We start from the raw sequence: 25,361 nt of genomic DNA, 5'->3' as shown, positions 1-25,361 counted from the left end.
ACTGCAAACCTAGACAGAATCCTGGTGGTGGGGGGGAACACAGCTCTGTTTACAAAAATTAAAAATGCATATACTTTTGGCATGGCGTTCCCCTCCCAGGGGTCCACTGAACACACTCTCAAAGGAACTTGTGACGTTCAGAAGGCTGCGAGTGGCAGTGGCTTTTAACGGCCACACAGTAAAAAACAAAGGGGGGGGGGTGGTTAATCGATGGAGAGCATAACTGCAAAATGAATGCTACACAGCTCCTCACTGGGTGAGGAAGTGGATCCGGGAGGGTGGGAGATGATGGCGGCTGTGAACTCGGAGGACGCCTTCCCTAAGGCTTAGTGAACCTGGTCAAACACTGCACAGGGGCCCACGTCACCTCGGGAAGGCTGTACAAGACCCACAGGGGGCAGGTGGGTGCTAAGCCCTTCTTCCTCACAGCTACCCACAGACTAGGGACACGAGAGGCTGTCACAGTAACTGCACCCGTGTCTGTCGGACACCCTTTCACCTTGCCCTGTCATCAGGACAGGCTGGGGTTTGAGAGAAGCCACTTGCTAACATTTCCCGCCCGAAGTGGATCGAGTACAGCGTGTGAGCCTCCTCCTGCCCGTCCTCCCGCAGGGAAAGCCGTTGTCTCAGCCTGTTCCCCATCCCGAAGCCCCTGGGTGCAGCTGTCAGAGGCTCTTCACCATCTCTGTCTACTTTCTCTCCTCATCTAGTTGCATGGCTTTAAGCGACAACTGTGTCTGGTGACCCCTAAACTTGCAGCCCGTCCCCCATCTCACTGAATCATCTGAGCTTGGATGTTGCCAGGAGAATCAGTGTCATGCTAACCAGGTTCAAAATAGAATTCTTCTAAAAATTATATTGCATGTATTTCGTGTGTGTGTGTGTGTGTGTGTGTGTGTGTGTGTGTGTGCGTGCGTGTGTGTGTGTGTATGCATGCATGGGTGCAAACTTACTGTGGTGCGTAAGTGGTGCTCAGAGGACAACCGGATGGAGGGGTTCCCTTCTTCCACCTTGAGGGCCCTAGGATTTAACTTGGGCCCTGGGACTTGGCAGCATAGACCTTTAGCCCTGGAGCAAGCTCTCTTGCCCCAAACAGAATTCTCCTTTAAAGCCATCCTGGTGTGTCTCCCTGTAGTCTGACCTCAAGCAAGTCCCTTCACCTCTATACCCCAGTGACCCCTTTCTGTAGGGGCTTCTGAAAACAGGGGGATGTGATATGAAATTATATGGGACCTTCTGGGGAGCCTTTGTTCTAATGAACCTGAACCTAACACTTGCTAGTTATGACTGTTTACCCAAGACATTTCTAATTAAACTATCCCAGTTTTAGAAAGCACTGTGTATGTACATGGGTGTTTTCTGCATGTATGTATATGCACCGCAGGTGTGCCTGTTGTCTACAGAGGCCGTAAGTTATTTCTATCCCATGGAGCTGGAGTTACAGATGGCCGTGGGCTGCCGTGTGGGTGCTGGGAACTGAACCCAGGTCCTCTGCAAGAGCAGCCAGTGCTCTTATTCATTGAGCCATCTCTCCGGCTCCCGAAACAGGATTCCTAATCTTCATTGTCCTGTGTTATCTTCCTCCTAATCTCCCCGTGGCATCACCATCCTCCCGGCTACTCAGGGTCCAAGCCCATCTGGGTTCTTTTTCTTTTCCTATCAGCCAAACACGCTCTCTGTAAGGGAACCCATCAGTTGGACGGACTTCCGATAGTTATGTTGAATTATCTGCTTTCCTCTAACCCTACAGGGAATACCGTGATCCAGCCACCGACGTCACAGAGCTGTGGCTGCCACCTCTGACACACCACGTGTGTGCCTGGTATCTACAATGGCCAGAGGAGACCCAGTTCCCGTGGAGTTGGAGTTATAGATGGTTGTGAGCCACCATGTGGGTCCTGGGTAGTGAGTTTGCCTCCTCTGGACGAGCAGCCAGTGCTCTTAGCCTCTAAGCCATCTTTCCAGCCCCTGATTTGCATTAGGACTTGTGATTATTTTTAAATGAGAAGGGCACTGGATTCCCTAGAGCTGGGGTGAGTTGTCTGGGAGCTGCCCGACACCTACTCTATTCTTGTTTGTCGTTGGTTTTGGTTTTGGTTTTATTTTGAGACAGGGTCTCTCTATGGCTGGCCTGGAACTTGTGGTGGAGAGAAGACTGACCTTAAAATCACAGAGATCTGCCTGCCTCTGCCTCTTAAGTGCTGGGATTAAAGGCATGTGCTACCTACCACACACTCAGCCATCCCTCCAAGACTCAACCCCTTCCTTCCTTCCCTCCTTCCCTCCTTCCTTCCTTCTCCCTCTCCCCCGACTCCTTCCCTTCCCCCACCCCCACAGTCTCACTGTGTAGCCCTGGCTGGCCAGGAATTGGCTTTGTGGATCAGCAGCCTTGAGCTCTCAGAGATTCGTGGCCTCTGCCCAGTACAGGGCACCTGCTGCCACACTTGGTTCTGAGCTGAAGTTCTGATATTTTCAAGTGGAAAAAAAAATCTAAGATTCTAAGAGTAGAAATAAAGGTTTACTAATTCCTTTATGAGGAGGGAAAAAAAAACCCAAAAACCTGTAAAAAGTCAGAATTACACATTATTCATTCTTGGTAAATCTATATAACTGACCTGCAGGTTATGCTCAAAGCAGGCCAAAGTCTTGTTAAACAGACTGAGGAAGTCCTGGGTGTTATTTGACAGATCCTCACTGTTTTTTGTTAGGCAATCTGTAAAAACAAGGAAACAAACATTATGTAGTCCAGCCTTGCTTACAGATTTATAGAGCTCCACCTGCCTCTGCCTCCCAAGCGCAGGGATTAAAGGCCTGTGTCACCCACCGCACCTAGCAAACAGTTAAAAACTTTAAATAAAATTCAGAAATAAGGAACAGGATAGAGAAATGAAGGAGCCTGCCCAAGATCACACAAGTCCAAAGTCACACAACTGATACATAAAAGGCTGGAATTATTTATAATCAGTATGGCTGTTGGGCCAGCACTCTCAGACACTGCAAGGTGAGTAACACACACATACATACAGATACATACACACATACAAACACACACAACATATGTACACACACACAAACACACACAACATATGTACACACATACAAACACACATACATATACACACATGCATACAGACAATATACATATAGACACATAAACACACATAAGCATACAAACACACACATACACATACATACAAACACACACAAACACACAACACATACATATGCACATACAAACACATACAAACATATACATACACATATGTATAGATACGTACATACAAACACATACATATGCACATACAAACACATATACAGATACAAACACATACACATGCATACAGACACACACATACACACAACACATATATATGCACATACAAACACATGCACACATATACATACATAGACACATAAACACACACACATATATATTACACATATAGACACAAACATACATGCACAGATATACATACATACAGACACATAAACACACACACATACACACACATATATATATGCATATATATATATATATTACACATACAGACACACACATACAAACATACAGGTACAAACACACTCCTAGACTCTGTTAAACAATTAACAATTTCAATACTCAAGAGTGGACGACTGCATGCTGCGGCTCCTCTCTGGGACGAATCTAACACCACCAGTGATTCAGGAAGTCACTGCCACCTGATCAGAAAGATGAAACCTAATCCTGGGTAACAGGGCAGGGCAACGAGCACTTTAACTTCTGTGTGTAAACTTGGGCACTGGATGAATTATAAAACCACACTCCAAAAGCCAGCTAGACTTTGGTGGACTCATAGGCAGACAGACAGATGGACAGACAGTCACATACACACATATACACACATGCACACAGACAATATACACATAAACACACATAAACATACAAACACATACACACAACACATACATATAGACACATACACACATACACATAGACAGACACATAAACACACACATACAAATACAAACACACATACAGACACATAGATAGACAGACACATACACACATATGCATACATGCATACAGACAATATACACAAACACACATAAATATACAAACACATACACATACAATACAAACACACACACATACACACAACACATACATATGCACATATAAACACATACACACATTCACATACATACAGACACATAGATAGACAGATAACACACACACACACACACACACACATACACACACACACACAGCTTGGGCAGGACCCCCTCTGCACCAGTGAACATGGATGGAGACCTTCTTGGCGAAGCTTCTCCAAGATGCTTGGCCTCTGTGACCCCAGGAATCCATAGTTTCTGCAGCCTTATGAACAAATTAAGTGAGAGAAAGAAGGGGACACTGAGACTCACATACAAGTCAGTAAGGCCCCGAAATGGCAAATGTGTTCTCCGAGCGCCTGTATTTCCTTAAGCACGCAATTCTTTTTTACTAATTAAACACAAATTATTCCATATGTCAGTATCCACAAAGTCCACATATTAAAACCCTTTGTTGTTTGTTTGTTGGTCGAGACGGGGTTTTTCTGTGTTGCCCTGGCTGTCCTGGAACTCACTCTGTGGACCAGGCTGGCCTTGAATTTAGAGATCTGGGCTTGCTTTTCTTCCCCAGCGCTGGGATTAAAGGCGTGTGCTGACGCCGCCTGGTTTACTAAGATCTTTTAAGTAATAATATAAGCTCACTTTTCGTGCTATTTTATTAACGCCTTGGCTCCTGGGTCAGGTAGAGCAGACATAAATGAAAACAAGCACAATTATAGACAGGGAACGTTCAGTTAAGATACAGGTCTTTAGGTTGGGCGTTGCTGTCTTACAGAGGAGTGCTAGAAGCAGTTTCCCCGAGGCAGGTGGACACCAGTGTCACAGTGAGTCCTGTCATGCAGACACAGCCAAAGATGGCAGGCGCCGCCCCCCTGGGTACCAGGGAGCAGCAGCACAGAGCATGCTGTTCTGGAGAGCTCTGGCAATTTCTTCTACGCGATACACAAATAAACAACTTCTTTATAAAAATGATTTATGAAGAAGGCTGATCTGAGGAACAAAAGGACATAATGTCTTCTATTTTACTGCTGTTCTCCGTTCCTCTTAAAATAATTGGGGAATTAAGTGAAAAGCCACTGCAGACTGACGGTCTGATTAAGTGCTGTGCTGGCACAGTATGGTTTTTTTTCCAGTAACTGTTAGGCGGTGACATCACAAAGCACAAAGGGGCTCACTTACACGGTGGGGTTAAACGCATCTTCATTATTAGAAGAACCCTGACTTTCTGATACTACACAAAGGAACTCTAGTAAACCCCCTCTAGCCATTGCCGGGAACCGGGAGCAGAAGGTTATGCACAGTGAGAAGCTGTACGCTGTAGAAATTAGTGAGCCAGGGAAGGTGGGGACGACGAAGCTCTCCATACGCACTAAGTGAAGTGGTCATTGTGCTTCTGCCTCATCTCAGACAATCAATGGAGCCTCATCAAGGGCAGATTAGCACAGCTTCTGTCTCCGTGAGGACTCCGGCATCAGCTCAAGAGGCGTTCTCAGGGCTCTAAGGATTCCAGCCAAGCCCTCACACAGAAACCGACTAAATTACGACAGAATTGTGTGCCTTCTTGTCTTCCTTCCCGACCTCCCAGGACTGAGGACTGAACCCTGGTCCCCTATATAAAAGCACCCTGTCACTGAGTACTCTAGGGACAGGGTCTGCACCCCAAACTTCTCGTCTTGCCTCTCCTTCCTGAATGCTGGGATTACAGCGTGTACCACCGAGTCCAGCTGAACATCCTTAGAGATGTGGCATCTATTAGGACTCTGTTCATGATCTCTAGTGGTTTAAAACAAATTTTTAAAAGATTTATTTACATATTACTTACTTATGTTACATGCCTGGTCCCCGAGGGGGTTAGAAGAGGGTGTGAGATTTCGTGGAATTGTTGTCACAGATATCTGTGAGCTGCTGTGAGTGCTGGGAACCAAACCCTGGTCCTGAGAACTGAACCCAGGAACTTAACTGCCAAGCTGTCTTTGCAGCCCCTCTGCTCTTTTTTTTTTAAAGACTCATTTTTATTTTTATGCGTATGAGGGCACTGCATGTAGCCCTGGCACCCTCTGAGGCCAGAAGATGGCGCCAGATGCCCTGGGACTGGAATAAGAGCTGTTCAAAGCTGCTGTGTGGACACTGGGAACTGGACCTGGATCCTCTGCAAGAGCAGCAAATGCTCTTAACCTCTGAGCTGCCTCTTCAGCCCATCCCTGCTGGGGGGCTTGGTTATCTGTTTTAGTATAGAATAGAATTTATTTACGGCATGAAGAGGGAAGTTGAGAGGGTAATAGAAAGAGAGAGATAGAGAGACAGAGACAGAGACACAAAGACACAGAGAGACAGAGACAGAGAGAGACAGAGGCAGAGAGAGAAACAGAGAGAGGGAGACAGAGAGAGACAGAGAGAGACAGAGACAGAGACAGAGTAGAGACTGAGTGGAGAAGGGGGAGAAGGGAGTGGGGAGGGAGGGGTGAGAGGACAGAGCGGGAACAAGAAGGGAAGAGCAAGAGAGCCATCCCTGCTGCTTTAAAAATGAGTTTTATATTGTCACATCCGGTTGTGTCTGGTGTCGCTATGGATTCAAATGCTGCCTCCCCCCCAGGATCTGGTTGTCTCCAACAAACTGACCCTCGTCTTTACCAAGTGCAAACCTTGCTCCCCAATTTAAAACTGTTAGTGAAATAAAAATGGCTACAGCCAATTACTGGGGAGAAGAGAGAGGTAGAGTTTAAGTTACTGGGGTTATAGACTGGGGGAGGGGCAGGCACAAAGAGAAAGGGAGGGAGGAGATAGGGAACAGGAGGTCTCTGTTAGACAAGATAAACCAGGAGGAGCACATGCCCACGTGAAATGGGCCCTGAGAACAGGCTGGCGGAGTAGAAATGACCTGGGAAGACGCCAACACAAGTGTCTGGGGAGCAGAGTTGGGAAGGAACAGTCTAGAGAATAGAAATATAGATTAGGGGGAATCCCCCAGTAGTTGCGCAAAGCCAAATACATAAATCGCAGTCTAAGTCTCGTTCATTTAGAAGCTACACGGGGACAGGAATAACTCACTTGTTTTACAGCACCCCTGTGAGCCCATCTAAGGTAGGGGGATACAAGTTATGCCTGGGAGGCTGAGACAGGAGGTTTGTGAGCCCAACCCAGGGCCAGCCTGAGACACACACTACAGTTACGGGTTGTCTAGAGAGAAAGCGTACACTCCTGAGGCTGGTAGCATGGCTGAGAGGGGAAGGGTGCCAGCCTCTAAGCCTGCAGACCTGAGGTGGATTCCCAGGGGCCCACATAACAAGAGAACTAACCTCACGGAGTACAAAGATCACCACTTTCCGAAAAGCTGAGCAAGCTTCAGAAAATAAGAATTAACAGTGAGACTGTGGTAATTGAGTTTAGAAATACAAAAACTATGTTTAAAATCAGACAAATGAGTCCCTCGACACATAGCTAACACAAGAGAGAGACAGAGAGGAAGAAGGAGGAGGAGAAGGAAGAAGAAGAGGAGGAGGAAGAGGAAGAGGAAGAAGAAGAGGAAGAAGAAGAAAAAGAAGAAGAAAAAGAAGAAGAAAAGAATTCTATTATTGAATAAACCAAAACAGAAGAGTGAAATTTAATGAATTCAGTCTCTTAAAACTCTTTTAATTCCATTTAAAAATTCAACACAGAAATCATGATTAAAACAATGAATCCTATTTAAAATAAGATTAAAACAGTGAACGGGAAAGCATGATTTTTAGTGCATAATCTTGGGAAAGAAAGCATTTGGTCCCTCTGACTTCATCTACATAAAAATGCCATAATTGGAACATTCTGGGCGCTTCTAAGTTTTGTAGAGAGTTTTGAGTGGGAATTAAATGCAGAAAATCCAAAGCAGGTGAATTTACCTCCTCTGAATAAAGGTCAGAACCAAAGAAACCAAAGGCATCCTTTTCTGCCCTGACAGCCGACCTACCCCCTCCCAAAAACACATCCGAACTTTTAGCTCTTTTGTCTGGCTTGTTAATTGATTCTAATTAGGAGATGGTAATCTCTTGAACAACTCGTCTAACAGTTTAGTGGTCCGTTCCTCAGAAGGGCAGTCAAAGCGATGCTTTCAAGATACAATGGCTCAGACAACAAAAGTGGACACAACTACAATTCCAGGCCCAGGGAGGTGGGACAGGAAGACCAGAAGTTCAAGGCCAGCTGGGAATACATGGAGAGTTTGACTCCAGCCAGTGGACTACGTGAAACACTGTCTCAAAAAATTCAAATTGTTTTACATCCCATTTAGAAACTGGAGATTCAGCTGGTAAGAACACTGGCTTCGAGCTAAAGAGATGATTCAGCAGTTAAAAGCACCGACTGCTCTTCTAGAGGTCCTGAGTTCAATTCCCAGCAACCACAGGGTGGCTCACAACCATCTGTAATGGGATCCAATGTCCTTTTCTGGTGTGTCTGAAGACAGCTACAGTGTGCCCACATACATAAAATAAATGAATAAACCTTAGAAGGAAGAAGGAGGAGGAGGAGGAGGAAGAAGAGGAGGAGGAGGAGGAAGAGGAGGAGGAAGAGGAGGAGGAAGAGGAGGAGGAAGAGGAGGAGGAAGAGGAGGAAGAGGAAGAGGAGGAGGAAGAGGAGGAGGAAGAGGAGGAAGAAGAGGAGGAGGAAGAGGAGGAGGAAGAGGAGGAGGAAGAGGAGGAGGAAGAGGAGGAGGAAGAGGAGGAGGAAGAGGAAGGGGGAGGAGGAGAGGAGGAAGAGGAAGAGGAGGAGGAGGAGGAAGAGGAGGAGGAAGAGGAGGAGGAAGAGGAAGGGGAGGAGGAGAGGAGGAAGAGGAAGAGGAGGAGGAGGAGGAGGAAGAGGAGGAGGAAGAGGAGGAGGAAGAGGAGGAGGAAGAGGAGGAGGAAGAGGAAGGGGAGGAGGAGAGGAGGAAGAGGAAGAGGAGGAGGAGGAGGAAGAGGAGGAGGAAGAGGAGGAGGAAGAGGAAGGGGGAGGAGGAGAGGAGGAAGAGGAAGAGGAGGAGGAGGAGGAGGAAGAGGAGGAGGAAGAGGAGGAGGAAGAGGAAGGAGGAGGAGGAGGAGGAGGAGGAGGAGGAGTACAAGGAGAGGAGGAGGAAGAGGAGGAGGAGGACAACAGCAACACTGGTGGCTCTTCCTTCCAGAGGATCTGCCATCAAGTCCTGGCAGTCACCTAGTGGCTTACAGCCATCTGTAACTCTAGTCCCAGGAGAGCTATGCCTTCTTCTGGCCTCCTAAGGCATCAGGCACAGTGCAAGATGTGGTGTATGTGTGTACATGCAGGCAAAAACTCATATACATAAAATAAAAATAATTTTTAAGAGGAGTCCCATATAAAAACCGTCCTAGTGTTTTGTGTACACGTGTGCATGTGTACACGTGTGCATGTGTGCACGTGTGTTCAGGTGTGCACATGTGGTGTCTTCTACCACTCTCTACCTTCTTTGTTGAGATGGTCTCTCCCACGAGCCCCAGAGCTGGCTGGCCTGGCTGGTTCTTGCGCCCTAGGATCCTGCTATCCCTGCCTCCCAGTGCACAGAGCCAGAGAGCCTGGTGGCAGGAGCTCTGCTCCTCATCTTTGCACAGCAAGCACCCACTGAGCCATCCTCCAGCCTCCTACGTTGTTCTGTTCATTTGCTTGTTTGTTTGCTCACTGTTTTGAGACCTCTCATGTAGCCCAGGCTGGCCTCGATTAAACTCTCCTGTAGCCCAGGCTGGCCTTGATTAAACTCTCTGTGTAGCCCAGGCTGGCCTTAATTAAACTCTCCTGTAGCCCAGGCTGGCCTTGACTAAACTCTCCTTGTAGCCCAGGCTGGCCTTGACTAAACTCTCCTTGTAGCCCAGGATGACCTTGATCTTCTGATCTTCCTATCTCTACTCCCATGTGCTGGGACTGTACACGTGTGTCGCCATGCTCAGTTTACATGGGGCTAGAGACAGAGTCCGGGTCTTCAAGAATGTTAGGCAAGCACTCTGTACGTTGATGTCATTATGCAGGTGAAGGCAGACAATATAAAAAGGAGGCCTGTCATTGGACGAGAAGGAAGGGAGGCGGGAACAGAGGTTTTACAAGGGAGAGAGAGGCAGAGAGGAGGAGAACGAGGAGGAAGGAGCTGAGAGAACATGTCGGGAAATGTTAAGATTCCTCTCTGCGCATAGTAACAGGTTGTTATGACCTTATCAATTGGATCAGAGGATACTGTGTGATGTGTTCTTTCGTGTGGCGACTTAATCGAGTTCAAGAGAGTGTATGGTGGCGGGACGCACTGGCCCACCACAGAATTGGGATGTGTACGTCTGGCATGGTAACAACCTGCCCTGGGAACTAGATGGGTAGAGAGATTGCCACGGGCTCAGAGAGTCCTTGGGGGCAGCGTGCAGCCGCTGAGATAAATTAGCACTACTTCCAATGGCCTGTGGAGCTGCAACAGCTCTCTGCCAATGGAGCCGCATCCCCAACCCCTACCTGACTTTTTAAAGGGCTCTTCATTCTATGTATGATGGGAATTTTCAATTTTGGCCGTGGCGGTGACAAATGCCTATAATCCGATCAATCAGGAGGCTGGGAGCCCCAGGCCACCAGCCACACGCAGCCATTGCTAATGACAGCCTGGTGCTGCATCGCCTGTGGGATGAGTGGGGATCAGGTCGTCCCTAGACACATACGAAGCTCAAGGCCAGCCTGGCCTACATATAAAATGTCACACACAAAACAGCAGCAACAACAAAAAGACCCCACACAACAAAGAAAAGAATGGTTCTGTCAGCTAAGCCATCTTCCCAATTTCCAGAAGGAACGAGAAGATACAAGATACGGAACGAGGAGACAACTGCCATTGCAGCATGGTGGACTGGCAGCAGAGAAGACCTGGAGTTAAGTAAGTTCCATGCTGAGTGGGGTTTTGTGTGTGTGCTTTGTTTCTTGTTTTGTTTTCTAGTTGGGTACAGTGACGCATGCTGTTACGTTAATTCTAGTCCCCTGATGGCTGAAACAGGAGGACACTGAATTTGAGGACAGCCTGGGCTACACATCAAATTCAAGACCAGTCTAGGGTATGTAGCAAGATCCTGTCTCAAAAAAGCCAAAGAAAACAACAAAAATTTTTGGCAAGCATGGTGTAATTCAGAACTTGGAAGGCAGAGGCCAGTCTGGTCTACAATGAATTCCAAGCCAGCCAAGGTTACATAGTGAGAATCTGTCTCAAAAAGAATAAATCAAAAAAAAAAAAAAAATGAACCAGCTGTTACAGGTTCAAATCTAAAGTATTCCTCTTATACGAGCTCATGCAAACACTTGTTCCCTGGATATTTTCTTTTCTTTTTTTTTTTTTTCAGAGCTGGGGACCGAACCCAGGGCCTTGCGGTTGCTAGGCAAGCGCTCTACCACTGAGCTAAATCCCCAAACCCCCCTGGATATTTTCTAATGCTGAAAAATATTTTTTGTGTTCCCAAAACTCACTTCAATCATATTTACAAAAGGAATTTTCACTCAAAAAAAAGTAAAGTTTGGGGGTCATGGCACCTTTAAGAGGTGGGGCCTGGCTTACAGAAATAGGAGCCCGCCTTTGAAGGTTACAGCTGAACCTGGTTCCCTGGGTCCAGTATAGTCCTCTGCAATCACGGGATGACATGTCTGCATAATGACACGTCTGCACAAGCATGACATGTCTGCAGTCACATGATGACATGTCTGCAGTCACATGATAACATGTCTACACTGATATGACATGTCTGCAGTTACATGATATGTCTGTAATCATGTGATGATGTCTGTCATCACATAACATGTCTGTACTAACATGACATGTCTGCAGTCACATGATAACATGTCTACACTGACATGACATGTCTGCAGTTACATATGTCTGTAATCATGTGATGTCTGTCATCACATAACATGTCTGTACTAACATGACATGTCTGTAGTCATGTGATGACATGTTTGCAGTACTAGGACATGTGTGCAGTCATGTGATGACATCTGCACTAGCATGACACGTCTGCAGTCACATGATGACATGTCTACACTGACATGACATGTCTGCAGTCACATGATAACATGTCTGCAGTCATGTGATGACATGTTTGCAGTAATAGGACATGTCTGCAGTCATGTGATGACGACCACTTCACATTCTGGCTCCACAGACAAAGCCACTCACACTACTTCGTCCCCCTCCATGATGGACCCTCTTCATGGACACAACCTCTCTGCAACTAATAGCTAAGGTAAACCTTTCTGGTTGCCACTTGTTTCTGTCACGCTTTGTCACAGCAATGAGAAATGGCTAATACCTTCGCTGCTCCTTGCTGCCTTTAACTTTGCACATGTATTTTTAAAGCCCAAGGAATCATAAAACCCTCTCTTAATATCATGCTGACATCCCAAGAAGTATGGCGATGTTGGCTCGTATCCATCAAAGTTCTACCTTCCTCATCTGACTTCATCTCCCTGAGGGTTTCCAGGACCCTAAAATCCCCACTTTCCCCTCACACTCTGTACCTCTGCCCCTCTGTCTCTCTTTCTGCCCTGTCTTTCACCTCAGCTCCACCCAATGGAACCATGCCAGCCTTGAAGCCTCAGTTCAAAGGACACTGCTGGCTGATTTCTCCTTCGGAGACTCTATAACGTTGTTATTTACTTCTCTGAGGTATATTTGTAGCGATATCTTTCTCCCTGAGCTGTAGACAGTGGAAGGTAGGGTCGGTCATAAGGACACAGTTGATGCTGAGGGAGAGTTTAAGGTGAAATAATGGTGTAAGTCTTTCCAAAGGATACTTCAAATATGTGTCACTATTACACAAGACTATCTGATCTACAAAGCTGTCAGAGCGGATGGTAGCTCCCCTCCTCTCCCCCTACCCCATCCCTTCTTTCCCTTCCCCTTTCCCCTTCCCCCCTCCTCCTTCCCCTTCCCCCTCTCCCACCCCCTCTTCCCCTTCCCTCCTTCCTCCCTTTCCTCCTTCCCCTTCCCCTTCTCCCCTCCCCCTCTTTCTCCTCTTTCCCCCTTCCCCCTTCCTCCCCTCCCCCTCCCCCTCTCCCACCCCCTCTCCCCCTTCCTCCCTCTCCTCCTTCCCTTTCCCCCTCTCCCCTCCCCCTCTCTCTCCTCTTTCCCCCTTCTCCCTTCCTCCTCTTCCCCCTCCTCTCCCTTCTCCCTCTCTCCCCCACCTCTCCCCCCCTCTCTCCCTCCGCCCCCCTCTTCCCCCTCTCTCTCTTACCCCTCCCCGTCTCCCCAATTAGAAATATCATAATTATCATGTTAAACAGTTATTACACGTTCTGCTATTTTCCCCAAGATAGAGATGAGGAAACTAAAGTTCCATTCGACAAAGTTAACTGCCCCACAGCTGACATCCAGCAAATGTCCGCCTGACCTCGGAGCTCTGTGATCTGCTACACATTTCTGGCTGGCAGGACCCACCCAGGTGACAATGACTAACACGCAGCTCAAACTCAGTGACCAATGTGGTTTCGGCTATTTTAAAGTTCACCGAAATCCAATCTGAGGACGTCTGTTACTGAACCACATCAGCCGAGCAGGCACAAGCACGGAGACTCACTTGCACAGTTCGCCTCCTTCCACGTGCTGTTGAAGAACTCAGAGACCATCACAACTATCTGCATTCTGTCCGCCATCAGGAGACTTCCTGCACAGCGCTGGCTCTCGGAGGCGTTCTGCAACAGCAACAACAAAGGAAGATACAATCTGAGGATTCAGACTTTCCAGGAAAATTGTAGCCCATGAAAGCCATAAAACAGTTAAGATATTTATTAGAAACCATTAGAGATTTTGTCTGATATGATCTGGTAGTAACAGCAATAATAATAAAAACGTCAGGAAGACAAGTATCTATCTAACATGTATCCCTGCAGGGCTCTGGGTGAAGGAAGAGCTTAACAGCCGAGCCGTCTCTCCAGCCCCATCTTTGCTTCTTGACTGTTTCTGTGGTCAACTTCAACTTCTTAATTCCGACTTGTGAGTGTGTCGCAATCTCTCATTTTGTATGCACGGGAAAACTTCCAGAATGCGGGTGACAAAATGTAGCAATGGTTATTTCTAGATGATGGAGCATGACAAATTTTTATCTTCACTTTTGCTTCTCTTTCGCTGTCGAAACTTTTGTACAGTAAATATATTATTTATATAATACTTTTAATCTGTTCCCAAACCTTTGGCTTCATCTTTGGGTAATTTTTGGTCCAGAATCTTTTCTGCGAGAAAATTCAGTAATTCTTCCACATAAACCCAAGAGTTTGTATTCAAATAGAAAAACATGTCTTCCAAAGACCATTTAATCGTGAAAGAGACTCACGCTATGCAAACTAAAAACCTGAGATCCTGACATCTTGAACCTCATCTACCTCCTATCCCTGCTGCCATAAGTGGGGCCCTGAGTCCTGGGCCCTTCCTTCTTTCAAAGCCACTTAACTCCTGTTTGCAGGCATTACAAGAATGCTGGTGTTTCAAGGACTGGGAAGTGTCAGAGAAGCCATTTATACTGTGCTTCAAGGACCTGCCTGCAAACACAGAGGCGGGGAATGGCACCATGGGCTGAGAGAGACCATGGGAGCAGCGGAGAGAGAACTGACCAGCCATGCGGAGTGACAAGAATCACACGGATTCATCTGAGGACTCATCGCCTGTGCACTAACGAGATGCATCTAAGAGAGCGCTTGCTTTTGTCTCTTGTTTTCTTAAATACTGTGTGTGTGTGTGTGTGTGTATGTGTATGTGTGTGTGCGTGCATGTGTGTATGTGTGTGTGTCTATGTGTGTGCGTGCATGTGTGTGTATGTGTGTGTGTCTGTGTGTGTGCGTGCATGTGTGTATGTGTGTGTGTCTGTGTGTGTGTCTGTGTGTGTGTGTGCATGTGTGTGTGTGTGTGTGTGTGTGCATGAGGGTCAGTTCGCTCCCTGCTGGGTAGGTTCCTGGCATCGCCCTAACCTAGACAAAGTGGCCCAGTTAGGAGAACAGAATCCACAAACAGGCAACAGAGTCAGGGGCAGCACCCACCCCACCCTACTCCAATAAAACATTTCTGAGCTCCTTTCCTGGAACTGTTTCAGAGGAATAAGAATAAATACAAGTTCTCTGTTGTTGCATATGTGTATGTATAGATATGAATTTCGTGTGTGTGTGTGTGTGTGTGTGTGTGTGTGTGTGTGTGAGAGAGAGAGAGAGAGAGACAGAGACAGAGACAGAGACAGAGACAGAGACAGAGACAGAGAGTGATGTGCAGTTACCTGAGCATAAGCAGCTGTCTGCAGAGGCCAGAGGGCATCAGGTCCATTGCTCTATGGCTCTGGCCTTATTCTCTGAGTTAGGGTCTCTCACTAAGGCTGGAACTAGTCTTCGGCAGGTGGATGGCAGCCAGCAGCCCCAGCCAGTTTCCCGCCTCTACTCCCTATGCCTGGGTTCCGGGTGCATGCGGTCACGCCCACCGTTTTGCACGGGTGCTGAGAAGTCGAACTTTATGCCTGTACAGCAGGTCCTCTTCCCCACTGAGCCATTTGTCCCACTCCTTTATTCTTTGGTCCTGTTACTTATGTGGTCCTGGGGACCGCATGTGTGCTCGGCCAGCATGCAAACCTCAGGCTGCTTCTTCAACCTTGTGGTTTTTCCTTTGAGACAATCTCAGGCTAACCTCAAACTTGGGATCCTCTTGGCGCAACCTCCTGGGTCCTGGGGTTATAAGAATGCATTCCCATATCCGTCTCCTTTATTGAGTCCTTACTGGAGCTTGCCCAGGGATGAGCCTAGGTCATGACGTGATAGTCTTGGGAGCTGACCTAACTCCTAAACTGGGGCTCAATTCCATAACCGTGGGCCCTACACTTCCTACAGTAAACGAAAGAACACACGCTTTCCCGGGATCACAGTGCCCAGCACAGTCACTGAGAAGTGGTATTCCATCCAGCCGCCTTGCTGTCAACCCCAAGTGCGCTGGGAGAGTCTGTTTGAGTGGATGTGGGCACGTAGCTGCTTGGCCACTTAAAAATCACTACGGGGTGGATGAGATGGCCCTGTGGAAAAGGCAGTGCCCTCAAACCTAACAGGCAGGATCCAAGCCCTAGGCCTCATGGTGAAAACACCGAACTGTGTCCCACAAGCTGTCCTCTTTCCTCCATGCGTGTCCCATGACATGGGTACCCACATAGGCACACCCTATCTACACAGATAAATACGCCTCTCTCTAACTCAACAGGCAGGTGCAATTTGTAAAAATCCCTGTACTGTCGCCAGCTGTGGCACAGTTCGGTTGAGGACACAAACGAAGCAAGTGGGAGACAGTTGGAGAGAGTTCATGGAGAATCCAGAATTTGAACTAAGCTCTGTTCTGGGAAAGGAAAGAGAACTCTAAGACAGCATAAAGCGACCACAGGGTGAAAGTGGTGTTGACGTGTGGCGTGTGGGCGCTGTCTGGAAGCAGCAGGTACAATCAGAACCCAGCGTCACTGTGGATATGTTGGGAGGAGGTAGGGAAAGTCCTTAAGGGTCAAGCAAAAGAAAAGTATGTTCCCAGGGCTGGAGAGAGGCTTAGCATCTGCTGTGCCTCCAAGGACTTGGGCTTGGTTCCCAGCACCCACATGGTGATATACAACAGACTGTCACTCCAGTTCTAGGGGATTCAGTGTCTTCTGCTCTCCATGGGAACCAGGACTTGTAAGCAGTACAGAGTCATACATACAGGCAAAACACCCACTGCCTCAGTCAGGGTTTCACTGCTGTGAGCAGACACCATGACCAAGGCAACTCTTATAAGGACAACATTTAATTGGGGCTGGCCTACAGATTCAGAGGTTCAGTCCACTATCATCAAGGCAGGGAACATGGCAGCATCCAGGCAGACATGGCACAGGAGGAGCTGAGAGTTCTACATCTTCATCTGAAGGCTGCTAGTGGAAGACTGGCTTCCAGGGAGCTAGGATGAGGGTCTTAAAGCCACACCCACAGTGACACACCTACTCCAACAAGGCCACACCTACTCCAACAAGGCCACACCTACTCCAACAAGGCCACACCTACCCCAACAAAGCCACACCTACTCCAACAAGGCCACACCTACTCCAACAAGGCCACACCTACCCCAACAAGCCCACACCTACCCCAACAAGGCCACACCTCCCAATAGTGCTACTCCCTGGGCTGAGCATAAAGAAACCATTACACTCACCCTATAAAAGTGTTTTGTGTGAAACGTGCTGTAGTGTTTTGAATTTGCTTGGCCCGGGAGTGGTCTCAGAGTATCACACCACTCTTCCTCCCAGCTCTATGAAATAGGTAGTGTTGCCCTCTGAACGGACAGCCTGCTTCTCCTATTGAGTGACCTCGAGTAGGGTCCTCAACCTCTGTTAGGCTCAGTCTCTTAAAGCGTGGTATCTCCCTGTGTGAATCTAGGGTTTACGTCTGGAAATCAATTCCTGTAGGAAAGAAACTTCACATGGTCTTTATAGTCTCAACACATAGCACAATGGCCCAAACTTACTGGTCCTTATTTATATTTTAAGATATTACTGTGCTGATCTGTCACGGTCATAACCATCTGGGCAGAAGACTAGACATCAGGAAGGTAACCACGCACTGTCATCATGGCTGCACCTACGAAGATGGATGAGGCCATCAACAAAACACACACACACACACACACACCACACACTCACACACACATACACACACACTCACACACACATACACACACCACACACACACACCATACACTCACACATACACACACACACCACACACACCACACACACCACACACACATACACACACACACTCACACACTCACACACATACACACATACACACACACATACACACACACACCACACACTCACACACACATACACACACATACACACTACACACACACACCACATACACACACACTCACACATACACACACACCACACACTCACACACATACACACATACACACACACACCACACACACACACACATACACACACATACACACTACACACACACACCACATACACACACACTCACACATACACACACACACCACACACTCACACACACATACACACACACTCACACACACATACACACACCACACACACCATACACTCACACATACACACACACACCACACACACCACACACACCACACACACACATACACATACATACACACACACACTCACACACTCACACACATACACACATACACACACACACACACCACACACACACCATACACTCACACACACACACCACACACACACACACACACACACACACACACACACAGATGAGGGAGAGGCAGACTTTTTTTTTTACAATTAATCTATAACCCCCAACTCCATACCTTACTTTATAGCCATTCCGTATCCCTGCATTCCCTGCTACGCAGATGACAGGACCCATCCTAACTCGAGAGAAGGCCCTGCCTCCTATGTGGCAAAGAAGATCACTCCGACTTGCCTGCCTCTCCGCCACAGAAGAGAAAGAGCCCCCACTTTGTGGGTGCTCTAGGTCTTATCGACTCCCCCTCTCCTAATCCCTGGCCTACTGTGTTCACCTCTGCAAGGTGTTCCTTTACCCTCCCTGCAGGAGACTCTCCATTAGTGCTTAGCAGAGTGATAGGCACAGCCGGATGCTTGTGGTCCAAGCTCCTAAGGATGCCGGATGCTGACACAGGAGAATCACTTGGGCCAAGCAGCTCAAGATCAACACGGATGACAGGAAATACACACACACACACACACACACACACACACACACACATGCATACACACATGCACACATGCACACATATACACATACACATACATAATACACATACACACATATACACATAAACACACATAATACACATACACACACATATATACACATACATACACACATACACATATATACATACACACATACACATAAACACATACACACACATATATAACACATGCATACACATATATACACATATACACATGCATACACATACATACACATATACACACAGATATACATACACATACACACATATACACCCACACATACACATACGTATACACACATACACATGCACACATACACACACGGGGGAGGGCAGGGAATACATATATATTACATACAAACAAAATATTTTAGTGCGTTTCCTGTCTCCCTCCATAGGACCTCAGAAGAAGGAAGGACAGGGTTGAGGGGAGGGGTAAAGACACAGAAAGGAAATCCTAAGCCCTGCATTAGCATCACAACCGGTTACTGACTATTTCTCCTTCAGGGCCGCTCTTCCCACCCGTTTTCTTCCTTTGCTGTTGAACCCACTCTAACCCTGGTGTCTGCCATCAGAACCCCTTGTGTCTTACCCTAGTGCGAATGTTGACAGTCACACTTCCAACTCCCTCAGCAGCTTCTGACCCACGTAACCTGTCTGCCCTTGTCCTCAGTCTCCCCTCTTTCCTGCTCTTCCTGTGCAGTCTGCTCTGACAGGGTTCACGGCTCAGCATCCCCACCCGTTCTTTCTGTGACACAGTATCCATGACTTTGTAGGCAGGAGGGTACACAGTTGGTACGCAGAGGGCAGCTTTAAGGGAGCAGGTTCTTCCCTTCCACCTTGTGGGTTGTAGGCCTGAACTGGGGTTACTGGGCCTGGCTATTGGTTGATGCCCATGGTTCTAATTACTAGAGCTTGGGGTTCACTTTCATTTTTTCAGATTTGTTTATTTTGTTTGATGTATATAAGTGTTTTGCCTGCAAGCATTCATGCTCACTATGTATATACAGTGCCTGCAGAGATCAGGAGAGGGCGTCAGATGCCCTGGACGGTTGTGAGCCACCACGTGGGTGCTGGGAATGGAAGCAGCGCCCTCTGCAGGAGCAGCCATTGCTCTTAACCCCTGAGCCATCTCTAGCCCACTGGGATCTTTTTTATTTTTTAAAGCCTCATAATTCCACAGCATCTACATACATAAGGAAAACATCCACAGCCTCAAACACTCAAGGTTAGCATTGTGCATGGGCATTTCGCCCATGAGAAGCCTTGTTATTTAAGTTTTTTTTTTTTTAAAGAAAAGGCAGCTGGAAATTATGAAATTTGCAGAAAAATTGATGGAACTGAAAAATCAGGTATTAAAGTGAAATGACACATGTTCTCTCCCATGCATACCTAGCCTTTCATGTTTACATCTGTGTGTTAGCGTGGAGGGAGTGTTGACCAGAGGCCAGGAAATCAGGAATCAGGAAGGAGCCCATAATATGGGGTACAAAAAGAAGCTAAAGGGAAGGGGTAGGGTAACTGACCACATATGATGTGAGAGTACAAGGGTAACACTGGGGGTGGGGGTCACAGAGGGTGGGAGGGGACAACAGAGAGGGAGGGGGTCATAGTGGTGGGAGGGGACAACAGAGAGGGAGGGGGTCATAGTGGTGGGAGGGGACCACAGAGGGGGGAGAGGTCATAGTGGTTAGAGGGGACAAAAGGGGGGGAAGGGTCATAGATGGTGGGAGAGGACAACAGAGAGGGGGTCACAAATGGTGGGAAGGGATAACAGAGAGGGAGGGGGTCATAGATGGGGAGAAGGGACAACAGAGGGGGATCATAGATGGTGGGAGGGAAAAACAGAGAGGGGGTCATAGATGGTGGGAGGGGACAACAGAGAGGGGAAAGGTCATAGATGGTGGGAGGGGACAAGAAGAGGGGAAGGTCATAGATGATGGGAGGGGACAACAGAGGGGGAGGTGGTGATAGTGGTGAGAGGGTACAACAGAGAGGGAAGGGGAGTCATAGGTAGTGGGAAGGGATAACAGAGAGGGAGGGAGTCATAGATGGTGGGAGGGGACAATTGAGGGGAGGGGGTCATAGTAGTGGGAGGGGAAAACAGAGGGGGGTGAAGGGTCATAGATGGTGGGAGGGGATAGTAGAGAGGGAGGGGGTCATAGATCATGGGAGGGTACAACAGAGGGGGGTCACAGATGGTGGGAGGGGACAACAGAGGGGGAGGGGGTCAAAGTGGTAAGAGGGTACAACAGAGAGGGGGATAGTGAAAGGGGTGGGAGGGGATAATAGAGAGGGAGGGGTCATAGATGGTAGGAGGTGCAACAGAGAGGGAGGGGATCATATGGTGGAAAGGGAAAACAGAGGCGGGGTGAAGGGTCATAGATGATGGGGGGGGACCAGAGAAGGGGGAAAGGTCATAGATGGTGGAAGGGGACAACAGGGGGCAAGGGTGAAGGATGGTGGGAGAGTACAACAGAGAAGGGGTCATAGATGGTGGGAGGGGACAACAGAGGGGTGGTCATAGTGGTGGGAGGGGACAACAGAGAGGGAGGGGGTCATAGTGGTGGGAGGGGACAACAGAGAGGGAAGGGGTCATAGATGGTGGGAGGGGACAACAGAGGGGGTGAAGGGTCATAGATGGTGGGAGGGGACAACAGAGGGGGGTCATAGATTGTGGGAATGGACAACAGAGGTGGGGTCATAGATGGTGGGAGGGGACAACAGAGGGGGGTCATAGATGGTGGGAGGGGACAACAGAGGGGGTGAAGGGTCATAGATGATGGGACAACAGAGGGAGGAAAGGTCATAGTGGTGGGAAGGGACAAGAGGGGAGGAAGGGTCATAGATGGTGGGAGAGGACAACAGAGAGGGAGGGGGTCATAGATAGAGGGGACAAGAGAGGGGGATCATAGATGATGGGAGGGTACAACAGAGAGGGAGGGGGTCAGAGTGGTAGGAGGGACAACACAGGGGAGTGAAGGGTCATAGATGATGGGAGGGGACAACAGAGGGGGGAAGGTCATAGATGATGGGAGGGGACAACAGAGGGGGAGTGGGTCATAGTGGTAGGAGGGGACAACAGAGGGGGGTTATAGATGGTGGGAGGGGACTACAGGGGGGGTCATAGATGGTGAGATGGGACAACAGGGGGTGAGGGTCATAGATTGTGGGAGGGGACAACAGAGGAGTGGTCATAGATGGTGGGAGGGGACAGCAGAGGGGTGAGGGTCATAGATGTTGGGAGGGGACAAAAAGAGGGGAGGGTCATAGATGGTGGGAGGGGACAACAGAGGGGGAGGGGGTCATAGTGGTAAGAGGGTACAACAGAGAGGGAGGGGGGTGTCATAGGTGGTGGAGGGGATAACAGAAAGGGAGGGGGTCACAGATGGTGGGTGGGGACAAAAGAGGGGGGTCATAGATGTTGGGTGAGGATAACAGGGGACAGGGGGTCATAGATGATGGGAGGGGACAACAGAGGGAGGAAAGGTCATAGTGGTGGGAGGGGACAAAAGGGGGGGAAGGGTCATAGATTGTGGGATAATACAACAGAGAGGGGGCCATAGATGGTGGGAGGTGTCAACAGAGAGGGAGGGGTCATAGATGGTGAGAGGGGACAACAGAGGGTGATCCTAGATTGTGGGAGGGTACAACAGAGAGGGAGGGGGTCATAGATGTGGGAGTGGACAACAGAGGGAGAGAGGGGTCATAGTGGTGGGAGGGGACAACAGAGAGGGGATGTTAGATGGTAGGAGGGGATAAGAGAGGGAGGCGGTCATAGTGAGAGGGTACAATAGAGGGGGATCATAGATGGTGGGAGGGTACAGCAGAGGGGTGGTCATAGATGGTGGGAGGGGACAACAGATAGGGAGGGGTCATAGATGGTGGGAGGGAACAACAGAGGGGGGTGAAGGGTCATAGATGATGGGAGGGGACAACAGAGGGGGGAAAGGTCATAGATGGTAGGAGGCGACAGGAAGGGGGGAGGGTCATACATGGTGAGAGGGTACAACAGAGAGGGAAGGGGAGTCATAGGTGGTAGGAGGGGATAACAGAGAGGGAGGGAGTCATAGATGATGGGAGGGGACAACAGGGGGGGAAGGGTCATAGATGGTGGGAGGGGACAACAGAGGGTGTTCATAGATGGTGGGAGGGGACAACAGAGGGGGGGTGAAGGGTCATAGATGATGGGAGGGGACAACAGAGGGGGGTGAAGGGTCATAGATGATGGGAGGGGACAACAGATGGGGGAAAGGTCATAGTGGTGGGAAGGGACAAGAGGGGGGAAGGGTCATAGATGGTGGGAGAGTACAACATAGGTGGGGTCATAGATGGTGGAAGGAGACAACAGGGGGGTCATGAGATGGTGGGAGGGGATAACAGGGCACAGGGGGGTCATAGATCGTGGGAGAGGACAACAGAGGGGGTTCATAGATGATGGGAGGGCACAACAGAGAGGGTGGGCATCATAGTGGTGGGAGGGGACAACAGAGGGGGCATCATAGATGGTAGGAGGGGACAAGAGAGGGGGGTCATAGATGTGGGAGGGAATAACAGGGGGCAGGGGGTCATAGATGGTGGGAGGGGACAACAGAGGAGGGAGTGTCATAGATAGTTGGAGGTGGCAATAGAGGTGCGGAGAGGAACTTGGAGGAAAGGACAAACCACAACTATTTGAGCAGATGCCAGCCTGTTACTTGGTTACTTTCTTAATAATTTAAAAATAAAAACAGGGTTGGGACTCTATTAGTAGAAAGCTGGCCTATCATGGACAAGCCTTGGGTTTCTTTCCCAGCAGACTTGGTGCCACAGGTCTGTAATCTAGGCACCTTCGAGGGGAAAGCAAGAGGATCATGTGATCCTCTGCTACATGGTGAGTTCAAGGCCAGTCAGGGAGACAAGAAACTTCCTCACAAATAAAATACAATAATTAAATTAAAATAGAATGAAAAGGCTCCCTAAAAACAGCTTATTTAGTGTATATGCTCAAAATCAAATATAAGGCTCCACAGGGCAGGAACTTAAATGTCATAGAGAAAGGAGCAAATCAGGAAAATACTGCGTGCACGCCTATTTAAACTGTCTGGAAATTCAGCTCTTTGCACAGAGTGACTCTGGTTTTCCTTAATGAAAATGAACCACCCCATTTACAAAAAAAAAAAAAGTTTAGTGACACTAGGCTAGATTAAAGAACATCTATAGCTACATTTCTATTTAGTCCAGTCCATTACAACTTATAAAGCTGTAACCACTTATAAACTACAGTTTTCATGGGACTACTTGGCCCCTCAGTTTAAAGGACCGGTTCCATCCCCAATCCCAGTGTCCTTGTTTTTCCTTTACCAGGCAATCCTGTGACTCTCACAGTGGCCAACACTCTAATCCTTTCCTAGTTTACACAGTGCTTAGAGACAAAGACGCAAAGACGGTGTCTTCCTCTTTTTGTTCGCCGTCATTAAGTCTTTCGCATTACCTTCCAAGCGACCAAGAAAGCTCTTGAGTTACCGAGAAGGCAGACCGTCCTAAAATTTCAACTCCCACCGACCACGAGCTATTCCTGTGTGTCAGTTTTGTGCGATCTCTCTTTATCCCCGCTTTACGGATGAGAAAACAAGCAGAGAGTGTCACTAACTTGCCCAGAGTACAAGCTGATAAACAGAATGAAACCGGACTCCTGGCCAGCAGGCTTCAGATTGCCTTACTGTGGCAAATCCCCATAACGCAACATGAAACAACTGGAATATTTTCATTTTATAGAGGAGGAAACCCATAGTGTGAAAAAAAAAAAAAACAAAAAACAAAAAAGCAAGGTCACACTGCTAGAAACTGGTGGCTCTGGGTATGTTCGCAGCAATGTTCCAGCAAACCTGTCCCAAGAAGATGCCGGCTTACAGCATCCAGGGAGGCAGCGTTCGAAGCCTTAAGCCCCGATGCCGCTCGCATGTTTCTGATACCCCAACTCCACAGACCGCCCAGTCCCTTTTTCTTACTTTCCCAGCTCCCACGCCACAGTCTGCTCCTCTACCCACCCCGACGTTTCGGCTGATGTTGTCCATCTTGATTGCGACCTGTTGGAAGAGCGGGTAGCAGGTCTGGCAGAGGCGCACGGGCCGAGCGCTGCGCACCATACAGGCGGTCAGCTCGGCGCTGCTATTGGCGAAGTCCATCAGCAGCTCCCGGCATTCAGGCTCCAGATCCGGCAGGTCGGGAGGTAGCAGTGACAGCGGCCCCAGACCTCCGCCCTGCAGCAGAGACAGGGTCAAGTCCTGCACCTCCAGCAGCTGCTGCTCCGACAGCAGGTCCGCAAAGCCTGGGTGCCGACTGCTGGTGAAGGGGAGCGCGCCCAGGGCGCACCTCCACCGCAGCAGTTGCAGCAGCAGCAACGCCGGCAGCCACCGCCACGGCCACCCACCGCGCCGCGCCAGCTCCGCGTCCCCAGCCATCCCCGGGGCCGGCCCGCAGCCAGATCGCTCGCCCGGTGCTTCCGACAGCAGCCGCTTCCGGCTTCGGCCGGCGCAGGCCCCGAGTTGGGTCA

The 25,361-nt window shown here is 48.7% G+C and overlaps 1 protein-coding gene across 2 annotated transcripts in view; it reads right to left on the bottom strand.

The window, feature by feature from the left end:
- The window catches only part of Ostm1 (osteoclastogenesis associated transmembrane protein 1), a 33,927-nt gene extending 8,588 nt beyond the window's left edge, over positions 1–25,339 (bottom strand). The window contains exons 1-3 of one of the 2 annotated variants that reach the window (NM_001029925.2): positions 24,856–25,339; positions 13,641–13,755; positions 2,616–2,713 (exon numbers count right to left, since the gene is read on the bottom strand). In NM_001029925.2, the coding sequence (NP_001025096.1) occupies positions 2,616–2,713; positions 13,641–13,755; positions 24,856–25,269 (627 nt within the window). In that variant the 5' untranslated portion in view covers positions 25,270–25,339. Of the gene's footprint in view, positions 1–2,615; positions 2,714–13,640; positions 13,756–24,816 lie in introns of both variants that reach the window. The other variant, XM_087598241.1, reaches the window with a different exon arrangement.
- Between the last annotated feature and the right edge of the window lie 22 nt (positions 25,340–25,361).

This window comes from Rattus norvegicus, chromosome 20, assembly GCF_021556685.1.
Source record: "Rattus norvegicus strain SHRSP/BbbUtx chromosome 20, alternate assembly SHRSP_T2T, whole genome shotgun sequence".
Classification (NCBI taxonomy): domain Eukaryota; kingdom Metazoa; phylum Chordata; class Mammalia; order Rodentia; family Muridae; genus Rattus; species Rattus norvegicus.
Note: the sequence above shows the minus strand (reverse complement) of the source record. Positions and strands in the feature narration are given on the sequence as shown.